This window comes from Tupaia chinensis, unplaced genomic scaffold (genome assembly GCF_000334495.1).
Source record: "Tupaia chinensis unplaced genomic scaffold, TupChi_1.0 Scaffold144378_1, whole genome shotgun sequence".
Lineage (NCBI taxonomy): Eukaryota > Metazoa > Chordata > Mammalia > Scandentia > Tupaiidae > Tupaia > Tupaia belangeri.
The window spans coordinates 3,243,746-3,265,311 of record NW_006204238.1 but is presented as its reverse complement, the minus strand read 5'-3'; the positions used below and the strand labels follow the sequence as shown (position 1 = coordinate 3,265,311).

At 38.5% G+C, this 21,566-nt stretch overlaps 1 protein-coding gene across 1 annotated transcript in view; it reads right to left on the bottom strand.

Moving 5' to 3' along the window:
* Nucleotides 1-21,566, bottom strand: part of OXCT1 (3-oxoacid CoA-transferase 1) — a 170,090-nt gene that overhangs the window by 14,635 nt on the left and 133,889 nt on the right. Inside the window, exon 14 of the mRNA XM_006166967.3 lies at nucleotides 12,643-12,732. Coding sequence (XP_006167029.1) covers nucleotides 12,643-12,732 — 90 coding nt within the window. The remainder of the gene's footprint in view (nucleotides 1-12,642; nucleotides 12,733-21,566) is intronic.

Here is a 21,566-nt window from a genome sequence, read left to right as displayed (position 1 = left end):
CATGATTAAGCTCCATTTTAAGTACCAAACACAGTAGCTATTAAAGGAAATTAATATTTCCTTTGAGGTTGAAGGCTAACCTGGCACATTCTAGATTTTTATTTAAAAATGGCAACATGCTTCTATTGTTTTCTTTTGTATCTAAATATACGAGATATGATGTCACCATCATCTTTAGCCATCTCAGGGTTTAAACATGTACTTGCTGCCTAGTTAGTATCTTTTCCAAAACTGGTATCATGTTAAGTATAGTCAGATGCAATGAATTTCAGATAACTGGATTTAATTAAGAAAATTTTATTCCAGCCAGCCTGTGGCATGGTGGTTAAGGTGGCTAGATCCCACACGGCCAACTGCATGGTTTGAGTCTCCAATCTGGTGACTTGACAAACATGCCAGGCACATGTGCATATTTCCCCAGAATGCCAAATGGAGGGAGAGATGGAGGAGAAGGGATTGTGGGATTGTGAAGAGTGTGACTATTACCCACTGGAGGTGCTTTTTACTCTGTCTCTCTTTCTCTCTTCAGCACCATCTGGCAAATTTTTTAAAAAGGGGGGTGGGAGACTACTCCTCATGATAATCTGTCAACTCAATAAAGCACCAGTAATGAAAAGTTTTTAATGTACTTAAGTCACTGCAAGGCATTAAAAGCATTCAATAATTTCTGAATGATTGTATGCATGAAGAAATTAATAGGAAGAGAAAGGAAAGTATGTTGGGATGGATCTCAAAAAAGGTAAATTACAGTACCTTAATTCAGTCAAAACTAATGCTAAATACATAAAAAGAGGATAGACATTATACCTTTAATATAATACATTATATGTTTCTGGCTCTTACTGTATAAGAACATTTATAGCTGTAGAAATAAAACCTCATTTTCACTTCATTTCTAATGATCTATTTTCCCTTTGAGATTTCAAAGTTTGCACGTGTCAAAGAAGCTAAATTAAACAGCTGAAATTAGTGAAGACTATTGAAACTTCCACAGTTGTCAGGTCTCTTTACATTTACTACAACTCAAATAAGGCATGTCACATTGAACTTCAGGCCTGACTATGAACAAAGTGAACACTCTCTGGGCCCCTGAAGGACATTTTCCGCAAAGAGCTCTTCTTCGTCCTCATTATTTGAGCGAGATCAACATCAGGTCTGAAAATCACTTGGATTTTAATGAACAACGAACTCCATTTTAGGAGGAACCATGAATTTCAACAGACAAAATTAACTGTGCCCTACCGAACGAGACTTTTCATAGGTCACTTTCCATATAAATAGTATAGAGCAGTAGTGAAAATGCAGGCTAGAGCCAAAAGACCTGTCTATCAACACCTGGCCCCACTGCACTCTGTGCAAGACCCTTGTGCTGGACTTCCTCATTCACCTGACATCACTGGGGTATAATACGGTTTTAATGAGAGGCCAGTATCTGGTACTTAGCAAGCGATCAAAAAAGTTACCTGGTATTTATAAAACATATATTTAACATTTTTTTCTTTTTCTTTTTCTTTTTCAATTTGTTATAGGGTGTGTGCGTTCACTGGAAAGAGATGGGGGTAGGGGAAGTAAGGAGGGAGTAAGAGAGAAAACACTCCCCAGAGGGGATGGTCATACTACAATGCCTTCTCCTCTATTCTCATTTTGGAATTTTGGGAATGTGTGCATGCACCAGCACACACACACACACACACACACACACACACACACACACACACACCTAGTGTGTTTTTCAAGCCACTGGATCCAAGAAATATTTGTAGACTTCTCATAGATGGCTTTTCATATAATTTACTCTTCCATTTCTTTTTTTAGGCTTTCTTTCTTTCTTTCTTTCTTTCTTTCTTTCTTTCTTTCTTTCTTTCTTTCTTTCTTTCTTTCTTTCTTTCTTTCTTTCTTTCTTTCTTTCTTTCTTTCTTCCATAAGTGAGAGAGAGTGACAGCTCCTCAAATAGGGTCTTGAGTCCATGATGCACCCCCAACTTCAGCCAGACTTGTACTCACAGAAGTCTATGGACATGAACCCAGAACCTCCCTATGTGAGTCATCCTTGCAAAGCATCATGTTTTATGGCTGGGCTCCCAGCCAGTCCCCTACATTTAACATTTTTATAATCCATTAGAAAATTATTTAGGAGATTTTCAGTTCCTTTTAAGTCTGACACAGGATTATGTAGAAAATGGCCTAAACACAATTCCTGAGATCGAAAAAACTAATGAAAACACAATACATATTGGGGGGCAAACCATACAGCTTGCCTAGAAACTGGCATCCAGTATATTTTAGAACAATGGAGCTAGATGACTCCATTCACATTTAACTCCAAGACATAACAGAGATCAAGGGAAAGAGAAAATGAGATGCAGAGAGATTAAAGACTGTCACAATTTCAATATTCAACAATAGGTTAGATAGAAAGCCAAAATATGACTAACTCCCACTTAAACACTCTACTCCAACCATGCTAGGCTGAGCCTGATGGGGTGGCATGGCAGCTGCATACATTAGTGAATCACAAAGGAAGAACAATTGCTAAGTTTTGAGCACTTAAAAATAAATCTTTATAAAGAGATGCAGTATAGGGTGGCAGTAAAGAACACTATATGAGCAGTCCGGAGACCTGGTTTGCAGGTTTTGCTCTGCCATTGAAGTCTTTTTGTCCCTTTGTGCTGTAGTTTTCTCTCTTTTTTGACAGATTTTTGCCATAGGGCACATGCGCTCATCAGAGAGATAGAGGGTGAGACCGAGAGATGGGAATAGAGAAATCACTCCCCAGGGGGTATGGCCATGTAGCAATTCTTTGTCCCCCATTCTCTTCTCAGAACTTTGGGCATGCACTCACACGTGCCCTGTGTGTTTCAAGCCACCAGGTATGAGATTTGAACCACTGTTGGCTATGTGGGAGGTCAGTGCCTTAACCACTATGCTACCTGCTGGTCTCTCTAGCTTTCTCTTTAATTGCCTTGTCCTCTACTTGATCATCATAGGAACCAAACGAAACATTCTGAAAGTACAATGAACTGGGAGGAGCTAAATCTAATGCAAATATCCAGGATTATTGGGGTCTCGTTCATACTTACCATTCTGATTCTTTTTTTCTTCACCAAGAAGAGATGTCAGAGAAGGCAGAGGAATGAATACAAAGTGTAAGGCTAACCATACCCTAACTAGTCAGGAGGGCTGCTGGTTTCAATATGCCTTTATCTGTTGACTTCTTTGTAGTCTCCATGAATATCCAAATCTCTTTCACCTACCCTGCTTCCCTAGATTTTCTCCTTCCCACTTTCCTCACTTACAGACGTCAAGCAAGGCTTTGGATAATTCACCATTTTCTTTTTAAGTGTTGTAGAGCCCTAGCTTTTCTAGCACTTGCTTCATGGAGCTCTCTAGTTCTTTGGATGTCTGTATGAAATCCTGAGCCTAAATTCTATATTAATGACACTGTTTAACTAGGAAAAAAAAAGGCCTTTGCTATCATTAGGAAACGTTTCATTTTATCACAATACATATAATTCCAAAAAACATGTTCACTCTTTCACAACAAAACAATGTTTCATTTGATGGCAACATTTCAGTCACCTGAGGCAACTGAGCATTTGTGTAAAATTTTGTGTTGTAAAACCTCATTTCATGGGACAGCAGGTGGTTTAGTGGTTAAGATGCTAGACTCCCACAGGGATAATCATAGTTCAAGTCCCAGATCAGCAGCTTGAAACTCACGCCAGGCACATGTGCATGTGTTCCTAAAATCCCGAGAGAAGACTAGAGGAGAAAGGACTGTGGCATGGCCATCCCCTCGGGGGGTGGTTTCTTGCTTTCTGTCTCTTTGTCTCACCAGTGAGCACAGAAGCCGTATAGCAAAAATCTCTTCATAACAAAACAAAACAAAACAAAACCTTGTTTCATGCTTGTGTTTTCTGTTAAGAGCTCCTTAAGTGTGTTTATGGTATTTATTTTTTCCTCCTGTTACCTCTTTTAGGAAAGCTCTAATGATTACTACAGAGAAGGTGCATATTCTAGGAGCTGGTTTTTCCTTAAGGGACTGAACCTTTGAGCCTACCTCAATGCTACCTGCTACCTAGAATATGCACACCCCACATTCAAATTGCAATATTACTCCTATTCTTCAGGACTTGGCTCTAGTGCCATCTTCCCTGGGAAAAACAGGGAAGTCTCCAACATCTTCTGCTTGGTTTTCCAACACCAGTGTTCCAAAGCCACCCCCAGTCTGGTGCACCTCTCAAGGGCCCCTGTGCCTCCTTCACATGCTGTAACTAACTGTTGGCTTCTCACTACTTCCGGCTAGACTCTGAGCTTGTTGAATACTGAGACAACAATTCATCTTTGTATCTATAGCAATGAATAAAGCACAAGGCAAGTCACAGTGATAAGTGATGTCTGGATATTGTATTTCTGATTCAAGGAACTCCAGTGGAGTCAGGACTACAAAATACCAAGTGACTAAGTGTTTATGGACCATTAGAGGCTGCTTTCCCATTCTAAGATATATACTTGTATATTTTCCCAGCATCTCTGATCTTACTAGGAAAAGTGGTTAGCAGATGTATGCAAATGGGCTTTTAAAATTTGGGAAGAGAGATAAAGGAAAAATCAAAAAGAGGAGAAAAGACATCCCCAGGACTGCTGTATGAAACATACACATTTAAAAGTAGAGAAACAAGGTAAATCACAATTATCCTACCTCTTCTTCCTGCTACCTCCTAAAGCTTCCAGGCTTACCATAATCTGCTGGAAAGAAGGGCTAGAGAGGCTGAACCTAGCAGAGAATGCTTAATACTTTGGTGGCCCAAGAAGGCCAATAAAGTTTTCATTAGGGTTGTCAGAATATCATGGAAAGAGCCTGATTGCCATCACCCTGGCCCTTGTCCATTAATCTCAGTGCTTAAAAAGTGAAACATTTTTTACATAGATACACCCACCACCACCACCAATATGAAATACCAGGGAACAATGTATTATAAAAGATATGACTGCTCCATTACTGTGATGACTGATTCAGTATACAGAAAAGTAAAACAGGATTTGCTAAATAAAGAAAATCAAGGTACACAGAATAAAAGGCAGGATGAGATTACTCACACTGAGTTTATTCTCATGGGATATTTTCAGCTATCATAAGCACCTTCTCAGTAGGGATTCCAACCATCCACATAGCACTTCATGGAGAGACAGCACATTTAGAAGTAGAAAGCATTTGCTGCTAAGAATAATTTTTATATGTGGTTGTAATCACAGTTTGCACTTATGGGGACACTCTCAAGGGGAGGACTACCAGAATGAGACAATAGATAAAGCAAGCCACTTCCCTGAAAATTGTCTTTAGGATTTTGAGATCTTATACTAGAAAGCCCCCTTTTTTCAATATAAAACAAAATGATTGTCACTGTCTAATTTTTTATTTTCTCTGCATCCTGTGATACCTAACCTTAGGAGTGGCAGAGACTAGGAATGAGCAGGAATCATTTTCTTTTCCTATTCATAAATTGTTGGGTACCTTAGCAATTTTTCCTTAACTTTAGTTTTCCTTTCCATTTTTAAAAATGCAGATATTCCTCCACATAAATGAAAAGTTATAGAATTTAAAGTTATTAATTAAATTCTGTGAGATATTTTTTAAGGTTTAACTGGTTATTGGACAGTCTTCTGCTTTTTTTCCCCTCACATTATAACATTTTTGGCAAACATTTCTATCATAAGGGAGAAATAAAAAGGCAAAACCATGTAAGGATTTTTATATGTATGGATGCATTTTTTTCATTGCCAGAGGGCATGTGTGCTCACTGGAAAGAGAAAGAGAAAGGGAAAGGGAAAAAATCAATCCCCACAGGGAATGTTCTTGCTATAATTCCTTCTCCATTTCTCTTTCCTTTTGAGATTTTGAGCACACATGCACACATACTTGATGCGTTTTGTAAGCCGCTGGGTTGGGGACTCCAACCACATAGTTGGCCATGGAGGATCTAGCTGCTTAACCACCATGCCATGGGCTGGCTCTGGATTTATGTTTTAAAGATTAATTTTATTTCCCAACTGGTCCTGACTATTACATATCTAATTAATGAATTATAAATGAATGATAAGTTTTTATTAATGGTAAAAGATTAAGCCAACTGAAACCATTCTTAATAATGATTTACCCCATCAAAGGGATACTTTATTTTATTATACTTTTCAGTGTTGCTGAAAATGATCTCAAGAATGTTTTTAATGAAAGAATTTTAAAATCAAAACACTGCTGGTTTTAGTAGCACATTTAATTTGAAAAACATGGAATTAATACAATTCACGTTTTAAAATAATTCCTGATAACATTTAAGATTTCTATATGAGACTCATGGTATCAGACACAATTGGACTAAATAAGAAAACTTAACAAAAATTTATTCTCAAATTCATAGCAATTATCATTATGATTCTTTTTATCCCTTTAGAATCCAGACCTTCTACTGTAATAAAAATAAAATCTAAACCTGTTTTAGAAATAGAGCTCTCATTTAGGTTCTCTAAAATAAGTACTCAAGCTTCACTTGTTTTCAATAAATGACAACTGTGACAGAATTTCTTTTGTGCTCTGAAAGTTATACTCTTAAGAACACATTTCTAGAACAGCATATTGAGAACAAAATACTTTACGATTTTAATGGTGATATTATTCACCAGGCAGAAAAGTTTAGCGAAAGAAAAATGAGGTCCAAAGGCAGGATACATGGACTCTGGCTTGGTTTTGCTCTTCATTTTCCACTTGATTTTTATCAAATTATTTAACCTCTACAACCTTTTGATGTGCTCATTTTGGGAAGGGTAATAGTAAGACCTATCTCATAAGAGTATCATAATGAGGGAACCAGCAGTTAGCGTAATGGCTATGTCGCTGGACTCCCACGTGGTTGACCGCGGTTCGTGTCCCGGACCCGGTGGCTTAAAACACACCGGGCGCGTGTGTGTACACGCCCAAGATCCCGAGAGGAGAATGGAGGAGAAGGGATTGTGGCGTGACCATCCCCTCTGGGGGGTGATTTCTCGCTTTCTGTTTCTATGTCTCTGTCTGTCTGGTGAGCACACGCGCCCTATAGCGAAAACCTCTCCAAAAAAAAAAAAAGTATCATAATGATAAAATGAAGTCAGAAAACATGAAATAGCCTGGAGAAGACTGTATTCTTGGTGTCATCATTATTTCAAGAACTAATTAATGCAGCAGTTATTTATTGAGCCCTACTGTATATCAAGTACTCCATGAAGCTTACATTATAATAAAGAGGGGAGATAAAGAATTATCAGAAAATGGTAGATTTCTGTTTTATATAGTAGAGTAGTCAGAGAAAGTTTCTCTGGAATTTTGATCCTGAATAAAATGAGGGACTGAATCATACTGGGAAAAAAGTATTCTGAGACCAGAGAATAACAAGTGCAAATGCCCCAAGGCAGGAGGATGCTGTCAGAAACTTACAGAAAGTGAGTCTGGCTGGAGCCAAATGGGTGAGTAGGACAACAGTTAAAGATGGAATCAGAGAGTTAATGGGGTGATAGAAATGGACAATTTACTGCTGAGTGAAGCAAGCCAGGCTATGAAAGAGAGACATTGTTATGTTTCCACTCAACATATACCAACTATCTGTACTGTGTGGTGGAAACTGAGAGATTAGAAGACATAGAAGCATTAAAAATGGTTATAGATTCTGGAGATAATATGGGAAGAGGGTGGGAGTAGGGGGAGAGTGTAAGAAAAGAAACTGAAGAAAATAGAGAGGCAAGACATTTATGGGACACAGAAAGTGGCTACTATCTGTTGATAATGCGTTTTGAATCCTTAACTGGACTGGTGTGAAGAGTATTCATGTTGGGTAAATTCAACTTATAAGCAAAGTGATGTACAGTAATTAAATGTATAAAATAAATTTTAAAAAGAGAGAGAGAGGTAACGGGGTGGAGTCAACCAACCATGGAAGCTTTAGAGACAATGGGAAACATTTTGAACTTGAATCTAAGTGAGGTGGGAAGCAACTGAGTGTTTTTCAGTTGAGGATAAAGTACCATGATCCCCTTTACATATTTTAAAAATCACTCTAGTCACTGTGTAGAGAAGATGCTCAGGGTGTGTGTGTGTGTGTGTGTGTGTGTGCACATACATGAGCAATGTATGCATGTGCATTTTTTCCACCCAATCCTTCACCCTTTGCTCCCTGACAACAGAGACCTAACTGTAAATTCCTTGAAATGTGCTGTCCTTCTACATCCCAGTGTCCATTCCCTGCAATGTCTTAGTCCCTATGTAACTAACTCAGATGTGACATAGACCTAAACAGAGGTGAAAAGAGTAGAGATACACAGGAGGGAGCAGATTACAGGAGTACTTGTGGATGCAGTATCTGCAGGACTTGGTATAGGTAGGCATGATGGGACATTCCAGATGGAGGTTGGAAGACCAGGACTTTTCTAGTTGGGCCAAAAAGAACACACCTAGCGGGAATGATGATCATTTCGCTGTGATTCTGTTGAGCTGAGGTGACTGTGAAACAAGTAGGGTAAGTTATCTAACCAGGACTTAGAAATATATTTCTGAAACTCATCAGAGAATCCTGATGTGCCAAAGTAAAAAACTAAGGAGCCACTGAATGAGAAATAATAATTGGTGCCGAAAAATGTAGATGGCACCCAAGAAGGGTGCAGAGGGCAAGTAGCACAGAGGGCTAAACATGGTGTTATGAGGAGTCTTGGCAAGAACTCATAATGGAAGGGATGGGACATCCTTAGATCCAAGTCGGTGAAGGAGTTCTGCAACCTTCTGTATAGGGTTTAAAACTTTGACAAAGGCTGCTTCTTCATTTAAGGCAGTAGCAGGTAGACAATAGAGAGTTAATCTTGGGCACGCACGCACACGCGTCCAGTGTGAGTTTAAGCCACGAGGTCCGGGACGCAAACCTCGGTCGACTACATGGGAGTCCAGTGACACAGTCATTATGCTAACTGCTGGTCCCAGAAGTTTCTAATATAAAATGGAAGAGAGGAAGAAAGGCATTAGAGGGCACACATAGCTTCTCAGACTGTTTTCTTTTAAGTGCTTTGCTATATCTACCACACAGAGGAAAGAGAGCTTTGACCAGGGAAAAAGAACAAAAAGAAAGGGCTAATTTTGAAACCTGAAGCTTTCTGAGAAGAGAAGAAGTGGGTGGATGCTGGTGTGGATGCAGCATGCATGCAGTGGCATGTTGAACATGGGATGACCCAAACTCAACCGAACTCCCAGCTGGCCTCTCTTACTCCCCGCCTATCTAGACAAGCTTCATACCTGCCTATGTCCCAGTCTTACTTCCAAGGGTCACTGAGAGGCTGAGATTCAGCAATGCCAAGCATTACACCCTCACCTAGTAAATACTCAAATTATAATTATATCTCCTCCCATTCTTAGACAGCAGAGGATAGGATGTGCAAAAGGACAGGAAAAGCAGCTTAAGGAGGAAGGCGTCTGGACACCGAAATACTGCCTACTTCACAATTTTGCCTGAAATCCTGATGTCTAAACGTAAATGAGAAGCATGTTACAATGCCAGTTTGATGGCTGCTCCTCCATATCCCAGTGGGATGCTGAAGGTAAGGGTTACTCTGGAGCAACACCAAGGAGGCAGCCAGTCACAGGTTCCAGAAGCTGCTGGCCCCTGAACTAAAAGAAACGGCTGGTTGCAAAGACTTGAAAGAAAAAAGTTTCTTTTGTGTGATTAAAAGATCCCCCCCCCAAAAGCATGTTTTTAAAGGTCAAACAATGCTGTTTATAGACAACCTGCATCTCTAACCCTGCAGCTAAAGAAAAGAAGTAAAACCCATTGATGGTTCCACCCAGTTACCAAAAAAAAAAAAAAAAAAAAAATGTTAGCAGCCTAAGAGTACAAGATAATATTTCTTTTCTCAGGTTTTAATCCTTCTATAAAAACGTTTCACTCCCATGTCTTACAAACTCTAGGGATTAGTCTTCTGGGCTGTTCACTTAATCAGTTACCTGGCATGTCTACAAGAACAGATCATTATTAGCTGGAGGAGATACCAAGAGTTTAAAAAACCTTCTTTTCTCTACCTCCTTTCCAGCCTCTACCAATCTTTAGTCAAAGCAAAAGATGCAGAAAAGAAGCAGAGAAGTTCCCATGTTTTCTTGACCCGGGCCAGTAACAATGACTCCAGGTGAACAAAACAGTGTCAGAACCACATGCTCTAGGACCGTGGGCACAATGCAAAGGGGTGAAAAGAGGAACAGTTGGATATCCAGTTTTCAAGGCTATCTAACTGTTAAGTGTGAGCAAATCATTATTTGAAGAAGATTGACTATAAGCTCTATGAGATCAGTGATTTTTATCTAGTTTTGATATTGCCAAATCCTAGCAGTACCTGCAAATAATAAGCACTTAATAAATATTTGATGACTTATCAAAATAAATGTATGATAACTTTCAGAATAAGGACATTTGCTATTATCAAGTCCACCATTTTCCAAAATTTATTCTGTTGGTTTGTACAAATAAAAGTATCAGGGAAAAATACTTAACTCTAATTCTAGTCTAAAACTCAACACTAATTTCTACACTGAGAGTAGAAAAAGGGAGAGAAGGTGAAAATATGATCTTGCTACTGCAGAAAGCTTTCATAAGGAATTTCCGGCTAGAAGTTTGAGGTCCCATTTACTTTCTTCTACCAAAAATTCCAGCTAAGAAGAAAGAAAGGACTTTGAGGGGAAGAAAAAAGAGAGAAAATTTGCTAAATACAGGTTTAATGTTTTGAAAATGAATACACAAAAATAATCCAAACTAACTCAGACTTCAGTGCTTATGCATCAACATTATAAAGTGACAACAAAAGGAAAGCTGAAAAGAATTTTCTCCAAATAAACATTATGTTCTGGAAAAGATTTGGATTTGATTTGCATGCTTGGCATCCTTCTGCCTCTAAAATAAATTATTTTGGATGCTTTTGCAAGGCATCTCTCAGAAGTCACCTGTGTTGGTTCCATTTCTATTGTTCCATATTTATGCACCACTGCTCACTTCCCACTGTTTGCTAAACAATTTGTGATAATTCATATTTATTATAGTTTTCACAACAAAATCATTTGGTGGTACATATCACCCTATAACAGACCTCCTCCGGGGGGAGCAAGGGAAGTATAAATCTTCCAGCTCCATGCTCTTATGCAAGTCTACACAACCAAATAAAAACAGGGCAAATGAGCTACCTCAGAGTAGGAAGAGGTAGATTTTGTTTTACAAAAATGATAAAGAATAAAGGAGAATGAATAAGGAGCATGAAAAATGAAATATCAGTTTTGCAAATCAGCAGAAGCTAATGAATTCAGGTTAAGAAGTCAATAAAGATCAGCTGGTTTAAAGATACTACTAAGTAGAGAGAATGAAGAAAGTGATATTGGATTGTTGGAAAAGTCATGACTTATTTCTCTATGTTTTCTATACAAAAATGCATCATAACTTTTCAGACAATCCAATGTCTCCATGTTCGAAATACTGGGTTTTAGGGTCAGAGAGGCCTTGCTCTAACTAATCTCAGTTCCACTAGTTATGTGATGTCAGCCAAGTTACTTAACCTCTCTAAAGCTTTCTTTCTGAATCCATAAAAAATACCTCTAGCAAGCTTGCACGTGCTTGCATACACAGAATACTTTGGGAACTGTCAGCACACAGTAAAAGCTCAATTAATCATAGCAATTATTAATGAAGGAAGAAGACTAAATAAATGCCCCATGAGACCAGTGATTTTTATCCAGTTTTGGTATCGCCAAATCCCAGAAGTGCCTAGCACTTAGTAAGTACACAATAAATACATGACAATTAATCAAAATAAATGTATAATACTTCTCAGAATAAGGGCACTTGCTATCACCAAGGCCACCATTTTCTAACATATTTTAAAAATGGCTTCTCGGGAACCAGCAGTTAGCATAATGGCTATGTCGCTGGACTCCCACATAGTCGACCGTGGTTCGCGTCCCAGACCCGGTGGCTTAAAACTCATGCCGGGCGCGTGTGCGTGCGTGCCCAAGATCCCGAGAGCAGAATGGAGGAGAAGGGATTGCAGCGTGACCATCCCCCCCTTGGGGGTGATTTCTCACTTTCTGTCTCTATGTCTCTCTCTGTCTGTCTGGCAAGTGCACGCGCCCTATAGTGAAAACCTCTCAAAAAAAAAAAAATGGCTTCTCATAGCCTTGATAAAAGGCCATATGTCTATTGGAAAATAACTGTTCTTAAGACCTATATTCTGTTATGCTTTGATTTTATACACAGATAACAACCACTATAATTGTCTTAGAATCTGAACCAATCTGTCTGCCTTGACGTCTTCGCACTGCCCTAGTAGACATAAAAGCTTTTAGTTTTAATGTGTGTGCAGGGCAGTTATTCAAAGAACACCCAGATATTTGGTTTGACTCAAAGTTAAACAACCACTTAGCCAGATAATAATAAATAACTGCCTTTATTTACTTTCCTTTTTTCTAAAATATAAATGCTATCGCCTTTAATGAACCAGAGAAAATAATAAAAAATCATGGTCAGGTAACCTGGTAAATGAGAGATTTTGGTGGTGGTGAGTTCTGAAAGCACTATATGAAGAGCAGAAGGCACGTTACCTTTGCAGAATGCTCCATGGTGACGACCACTTTGGTTTTGGCACTGGACACCAAATCCATGGCACCTCCCATTCCTTTCACCATCTTCCCCTGCAAAATAGAAACCAAAAATATGTAACTCTTTATTTTTCACTTCTTTCATATGTGACCAAACAAAATTAACTTGCAAAAATATGCCACTAGAGGAGCCAGCAGGTGGCGTTGTGGTTAAGTCACTGGACCCCAACATGGCAACTGCAGTTTGCATCCCAGACCCAGTGGCTTGAAAATCACCAGGTGTGTGTGTGTGTGTGTGTGTGTGCATGCTCAAAATTTCAGAAGGAGAATGGAGAAGAAGGGACTGCAGTGTGGCCTTCTCCCACCCCCAGCCTGGGGGGCTAATTTCTCACTTTCTGTCTTTCTGTCTGTCTCTGGCAAGTGCACATGCCATATAGCAAAAACTTAAGAAAAAAGGAAAGAATTTGACACTAGAATTATTAACAAGAAAAATTTACTGACTTCCATTGCTTAGTACTTGAAGCTTCACAACCTAATATTTTGTTATTCTAACATCCTATGGTTGAAAGATAAAGCTCAGTATAAATATTACATGTCACTTTATCAAGTGTGACTAATATGATTTTTTTGAAGATAAAAAGAAATTTTAAAACGTTCATGTAATTCTAGCATGTTACTTTCATTACAAAATACCAGACTGAAATCCAAAACTCCAGAGATCCACCTCCTCTTAAGCACATAATTGACACCACTGAGTCTTCAATTACAGACACTTTCTCTTGCTTTTCCTACAGATTAAAATGCCATTAGGTAGTAGACTGAGGCACCCATAGTGTTGCTGTGTAATGATTAATGTGAAAGGTGAGTCTGTCTTTCTAACACTTGTCATTAATCTTTCTCTCAGAAGAATAAAACACAACAAAATGAAAAACAAACCTCACTCAGAAACTATAGAAAACAGAGCAGAGTTCAGAATCCTTTCTCCATTACCAGTCTATTTTTGTCCATCCATCCATCCCTCATTCATTATACATTTACTGGCCACCTTCTATGTGCCATACACTCAAAAACTTCTCATTGTCCATTCTGTCTCCTGGTTACAGAGTTTAGGGAAAAGCAAATGTTTCCACAGAGGATAAAATAAATTCTTATTTAAGTGTCCTTAAAGGTCTTCTAACATCAAAACCTCCTTAAAATTTTATTCATTTTTTTAAACCAAAGTCCTCTTGCCAGTAAACTCTCAGAGGGCTCTCAGGTCCTTTCCATAATTTCTGAGCTATAAGGAGATTACAAAATAGACTCAAGACCTGGCTTTAGAACACAGACTCAAATCCCATGACTTCAGAGACAATTTGGAGGTCAATGCAACACTACATGAATGTGGATTAATTAGCTGAGCAGCATAAAGAGAAGGTGTAAGTACTCATGAAATGGTTAGTAGCTCGTAATGGCTGGGAAGTGATGAGGGGGAGGGGACATAGTGGAAGGTACAAAATGAGTCTGGTTTCAGACATGTAAGTTTGAAATAAAGCAGAATACCCATGTGGAAATGAGTAATTTAAAATTTTGTAAGCAATGCCTTCATCCTTAGTCAAATGCAACTTTAATAAGCTGGGCATCACGTCACATTTCTGTAGAGAATGTTGATACCTTTATAGTTCAAATATGGATACAACAGAGATGGAAGCAATAAATGTTTATCATAAATTCTGGGTTTGTAGAGCACTGAAAGACAGTAAAGCAGCTCTATTACAAAATGTCTCAGCTTGCTACATAGGAACCTACATGGCCAGCCACATGACCTAGTAACTGGGGGAGGCAGATCCCACATGGCTGATGTCATGGTTTGAGTCCTGGCCCTGGTGGCTTGGAAAGACAGACTGAGCACATGCACATGTGTGCCAAAAGTCCCAACAGGATGGAGAGATAGAGGAAGGACTGTGGTGTGTCTACATCTCACATAGGGGGTGCTTTCTCCCTCATACTTCATCCTTCCCCCCTCTCTCTGTCTCTAGCAAGCAAACATACTCTCAGGCAAACAAACAAACAGACTCCTCAGCAGTCTCAGCTTCTGCACAGTGACCTCAGGCAGACTCTTAGGGAGGAATGCTAGAAGAATGAAGCAGCAGCAAAGAAAGAAAACCAGAAACTAAGCTAGCATGTTAAAGGGCCCTTAAATTTACATGGAATCCCTGAATTAGAATTTACCACAGGCAAATTCTGTCCCCCGTGACACAATGATTACATAGGTAAAAACTTATGACAGCCTCTAACAGAAAGCTTGTCCAATTTAAGTCAATCTGATTTATATATTTTAAATCACCATCTATTAGTTAAGAAATATTTATAGAACCCCTACTGGGTACAAAACACTTTGCAGACAGGAATAGAAACCACTGTAAAACATGGTAGAAGAACCATCTCTCAGTTCTTGGGGTTAAATGCTGATGCAGCAGTAAAATATGAAGCTCTGTGAGGCTGGCCCACATAAGAAAGTTCCAGGTTCATGTCCAGAGGCCTCCCTGAACACATCAGGCACACATGTGTTCATAATCCCAGACTGCAGGTGAATCAGTGTCAAGACTGATGGGAGTATTGTCTCTCTGTCTCTATGACTCATGAAATAAATACAAAATAAACTTTAAAATAATTAAGAAAAAAATTCTTGTTTGACCCAATTTAAATAAATAGGTTTCAACACGTAAAGAGAAGCAAGTGGTTTGATGCTCTATCCCTGAAGCACATGCTACAAATTTCAAAGTACTATTTGAAAGTTTGTTTCCAAGATTGGTGCAGATCACCTGAGAGCTATTCTGTTAACCCATTATGCAACAGTGTCGAATACTGCATTTCTGAATTTTGGTTCATTATCTATAAACCAAGTATAAGAATATCCTGTCCTATCATAGAGCTGTGGTGAGCAATACATGAGATAATACATGCAGTGTAAATAAAGTTTATAAATGTATTCACTTACACCTTCCCTTCGTCAATACAACTTAGTGAGAATCTATTATAAGCCTGGCACTATACTGAGTGCTAGAGTTAGAAATGATCAAAACACAGTTCTTCTCCTCCAAAAGCTCATCATCTAGGGAAAGGGCAAGTATCCGTTAATAATAAAATAGACTTAGACCAAACTTCCTTCCTCTAAAAGAAGCATTCCACACTTCTCCCTCTGCCCTGAGGTAGATCTAAGTGCCATTTCTGTATGTCCTTACACTATTTAGTATGTTATTCTATCACACTGTATTTCAACTCTTCCCTCCCCTCCTCTCTTTCTCTGCATTATTAGTATTCGGATGACTAAATTAAACTAACATAGGCAAGTTCTATCAGAACACTGAGGATGTGACTGCCAACCACCTGGGGAAATAGGGATGGAAGGAAGAGGCTCAGAGGGTTTTCACGGAAGTACCAATAGTTTGCTCATGGGAAGAGCAATACTATGAAAGAGAAAAGCAGTATCTCCTGATAAAAACTATTGTTAGCTGGTTAACAGGAAAACTTTCAAATGTCTGACTTTCCTACTCTTTTATCATGTTCACTGTATTTAGAAAAATAAAATATTCAAATCAATTCCCAACAGATTCCTGAAACACAACCAATCACCAAAAGAAGACAAGTCATTTTATCTACACCTTCGCAAGATATGGGGGTAGGTAAAGTATAGTCTGACAGAAGTGAGAAATTGATCATCATTCTTCAACCCAGCTTAGCAGAAATTCTCTTGGGACCACTGCCCCCCACCACTCGACCTGCCTTTCTCAGCTCTCTATTGCATTTAAGGATGGCCACATGCCTGAGTTCCTGACCACAGAAGAAAGGGAAGTGATATGTGTGATTCCTGAGCTCTGGCCCACAAAAATCACTTGATTGCAATCCTTCATGCTCTTTTACCTTCTAGAATATGGACATTGACATCACAGGTGACCTTGGAAGGTGGGTGAGCTTTCCTCAGCCTGGGTGCTTAAGTGAATGAGTCTAGCAGAGCCCACTTAGTACCACAATGCACTGTTCCATACAAATGGAAAATAAACATACAGGATGCTAAGCCACTAAAATTAGAACATTTATTTTTTTACTGGAGCTGATGTGACTAATATAATAATGTGAGACCCAAGTAAGTTGTATGGAAGGGCAAAATTCCAGTATGAAATTAAGACTGTGACAGCTGTACAATAAGGCCTAGCAAAGCTCTTAAGAGGACATTGTTTCAGTGTTCCTTGAGAGTGGTGACTATGCCAGGAACCTAGGCATTGTGCGACCTACCATGACTCACCCATCTATACAATGTCCAGCACACCCCTGACGTTTTACAAAGGCACAGTATACTTATGGAGTGAAAGAACAAAATAAGTAAGTGAAAGGGATTTTGAAAAGATGAGCACTACAAGTTAAGGATCACAGACCCTACCCATATCCTTATTCTTCTCAAAATTCAAGATCTTATTCAACATACAAAACAAGAAGCTGATAAAACAGGGGAATTAAGGGGCTGAAAATATACCTGTAAGTGAATCACAAGAGGGAAAGTGATAGGTGGGAAAAAATAGGCTTATGATGAAGAAGAGCTTCTGGGCATGATTGAAGTCGTGGGCCTGGGTGACACAAAGTATGACTTTCTTTAAAATCTCATCAGCAAACATACATTTCTTGAATAGTGCAACTTTAGCTTAGAAATGTATTCTGGCTAACATAATGGAGAGATGATTGCTGGATGCTCATTTCATAGCCAACTCATCTTTTTGCAGTGAAAGATTGACCCTGATATCAAGTGTAGAAAGAACAGTGCAACAAATGAGCTAGAAATACTGCATGCTCCATTATGACTCAATTACACAACTTTTCTAAAAGATATGATTCAAGTGTTATCTGCAATTCACAAATATTTATTCAGAGTCTGTTATAAATCAGGAACCAAGATAGGAATTAGAAATAAAAGGCGAATATGATTATCTACTTCTTTCCTAGAAAATAGGTTGAAATTAAAATAAATACTTTAAATACATTTCACCCACTTTGATCTCATTTCCAATACTGGAATTTTAAAGAAAAGAAAACCGTTATTAAGGCAGTAACATTATATGCATCAAGGCATCAAAGCACAAGTATTAAAATGCACTCCTAATTCAAGTTCTAAATGTGACCTTTGGTGATAGTTTAAGGATTTTACAAAAAGTAATATATTTGAACACTTCCAGGAAATGCTATTTAGAATAAAATATGAAACACACTGAAAAAAATCATTCTTGTCAATGCCTTAATCATTAGTACATAAATAGCAATGGCTCCTTTCCAGATTTGCTACCTCTAAATATTCTATCTGAAGCAAGAAGCAATTTATAACATACTGAAACAATTTTTAAAGCATTTAAAAATTTAATTTAATTTAATGCTATGAGCAGCTGTGGAAAATATGCAACTGGAAGGAAAAGGAGAAGATAGCTGTTAATAAAACTTGTTAATAAAACTAGGACTTGTTGCTCAACATCAAACACCAGAATATTACCTACCCACCTCAATCCAAATATAAGCCTCTTTATTTTTATGTTCCCATTATTAAAGTATGCTTTTTAAAAAGGGCCTCTAAACATGCTTCTATCTAAAGAGTAGGAGAGAGGGAAACTAAGGATAATAACATTTGTTTAAACACAAGCAAACAGGCTGTAACCGCTGTTTTTAGGGAAAATAAATGACTTAGAATTTGCCTTAGTTTGGTAATGTCATAACAAAATCACCTCAGAATATTTTTCTTTTCTGTGTTATATTTTGTCCCCCTCGACATGTGATTTTTCCCTTCAAAGATTAATTATAATCCTCAGAATAGGTGAATGGATCATACAAACCAATTAATATGGAACTACAAATATAATTATGTTCTGTATTGCTAGGTACACTAGCAAATTGCTCATAATAACGATCAGTTATCAATCAAAACACTGGCTTTTTTTTTTTTTTAAAAAAGCAGTACTTTGATAAATTCAACATTTCGTTTTAATAAGTTCTCTTGTCCCTGTTCTCTCAGGGACTTTGATTCATCAATTATGCCCTGGATCCAGTTTCTCGATTCTCTCCTTCTCTATGGCTTTTCTCTGCTTAAATGAAATCTGGTGTCTTCCCTTGAAATGAGAACTATACTCAATCAGATCTCTAACAGCTCATGGTTTGATTCAGTAGACCTTGTAGATTTATTGGGCTCTTGCGAAAGTCATGATGCAGTTTTGCATAGAAAAACACAAAAATATGTCATGACTTTCCCAACAACCTAATACTTTACTCCATTCCTGATCTATCCACTCCCCACTCATGGGTTTCCTTGGCATAATCCTGTCCTGGTTCCTCTTATCTCTCTTGAGGTTTCCATGCTCCTTTTTACCCAGACTGCTTGTATGTTGGCCAAATGAAGGGCTCTATCCTAGAACAACTGCTCTTATCTACAGCTGTTCCCTAGAGTAACCTCATCTACTTTCATGATATAAACTGCCCTTGTCTCTGACAACTCCTAAAACCACATTTCTAGCTCGGGTTTTTCCTCTGAATTTTTGGACTTCAGTATTCAAAAGCTTCCCAGTTGCCCTGTGGAACAGTCTGTTAGTTGATTCCTAAAATCATTCCCTCTTATTCCTGAGCTCACAGTATTACCTATATATCTCAGCCTTCCTTAAAGTTAGGATTGGCCATATGATATGTTCTCCCCAATGGAAAGCTTGTAAAAGTGATGCGTATCTCCAGGGCTAACATAAAAATTTACAAGAACAGTCTTTCATGCTCTTCTATCTTTTAAAAATTACCAAGTTGAAAATGGTGGAGCCATAAGATGGAAGGACTCTCAATCCCTGAATTACTACATAGAGGAGAACTGCCTGCCAATCACTTGGTTCTATTATGTGGGAAATAAAAACTTTATCATGTGTTATGTTAATAATAATTCAAACTAAATTTGCTATAGGGCGTATGCACTCACCGGAGTGAGACAAAGAGACATAAAATGAGAGATTACACCCTGGAGGATGGGGGAAGGCCATGCCACAATCCCTCCTCCATTCTCCTCTCGGGATTTTAGGCACATACACACATGTTCCTGGTGTGAGTTTCAAGCTGCCGGGTCCAGGATTGAAACTATGGTTGACCACGTGGGAGTCCAGCACTTAACCACTATACCACCTGCTGATCCCCAAACCCCCTTGTTTTTTGCCTTTCCCTCAACTCTGAGTTTCTTAATATTTCTTGAACTTGATGTTTTCCTCATCTTAGCTAAGGCCCTCATGATTTCACTCTAGAGTTGTAATAACCTCCCTATTAGTCAAGTTGTGTCCAACCTTGTACTTCTCAAATTTGTCCAACCCACACTCATGAAAATAATCTCTAAAATGAGTATCTGGTACGGCTTTCTTTTGTTAAAACCTTTCAATGATTCCTCAGTGCTTCAGGATCAGTTCCACAAACTTCAGCCTGGTATAAAGGGCCTGGAATGAAACGGGCCCCTGTCCAGACCCCACTTCCACGCTAGGAATAGTGAATTGCTTGTACCCTGCATATGACACACATTATTCCTTCAGGTCTCACCCTCATGCTATCAGATAAACTCCAAAGTATGACTCTTTGGGTATCAAATTATGACAGCTTCTCCCAGGAAGCATTCCTAGAACTCCACTCCATAAGCAAATTTAGATCAGGGCCCTTCATTGGGTTGATTTCACAATGTCCTTGAACATTCCCATTTTGGAATTAGCATATTACCTACAATAAGATCAAGACTGATGTTCCTCTTTCAGATGGTGGTGAGGCCATACATGTAGCCCTAAATCAAATTCTTCCTTATGACACATAGCTTGTCCTTCCTCTAGCCACTCTCACAACCCGCAACTTAAAACACTACTAGGGCCTCCAAAATTACATCCAACTATGATTATCACCTGTCCTGATGTATCATTTCTGTTTTGCTTAATTGGTGTCTGTGTCTTATCAGCCAGTTAATATCTGTCTTGTTCATCAGAATCTGAGCCCCTTATTTTTGTTGTTCATCTCCAGTTTAATGCAATGACTGATACATAATAGATTTTTTTCATTATGTGTTTAAATAAACTAAATTATATCTTCAAGTAAAAGTTTTGTTCCTAAAAATATAGGATCAGAGAAAAATTCATGTGTACTAGTGAGGCTAATCAAAGCTTGGGAATTTACCTACAGGGAAAAGAACAACATGAAGGAGGAAAACAAAGAGCAAGAAATGACTGGAGGAAATGGAAAAGGCCGCAGAAGGATAAGAAGAGGAAGAACAGAGGGTCAGACTCCATAAGGTTGGCTCATGTCTCACTGTTGGGTTGATCATCTCTTCTCTGTCTACTTTGCAGATCAACTGTAAATAAATGTCAATTATTTGTCAATGCAATGACTAAGAGAAAATAACTCTGAGAGAGGACAAAGAAAAAGAATAACCCAAGAGTGTATGTAGGCACCTTTTGAAAAAAGGTAATGAGTCAAACCAGAAGCATATACAAGTGCAGCAAGTCATTTGTAATTTGACCACCTGGTTAATTTGTTCCACCACTCTTAGTTTACACTTTCTTCTCATACAAGAAGACAGGAGCTGAGACTGAAGAAGATACCAGCGGTGTCTCTCCAGAGACTGGAGACTGGCCTCTAAACACACTCAATCCAACACAAACTAATGCCAGGAAAGACATAATATTAAAACCTCACTGTGGACATAGCAATTTCTGAGCTGAAGTGAGAGAAGCCAAAGTGGAAAAGAACATACAATATTTTTTATCAACCCTAAAATGGACTTTTAACCCTTTCCTACCCTCTCCAGTGCTAAATGCTAAATAAAAATTATTTAATAAATATATTGTACACTGAATTTGTTTAATTTTTTTTTCAAGTGTAGAGAAAAATTACTTGTACGACGGCCAAGGGAAAGA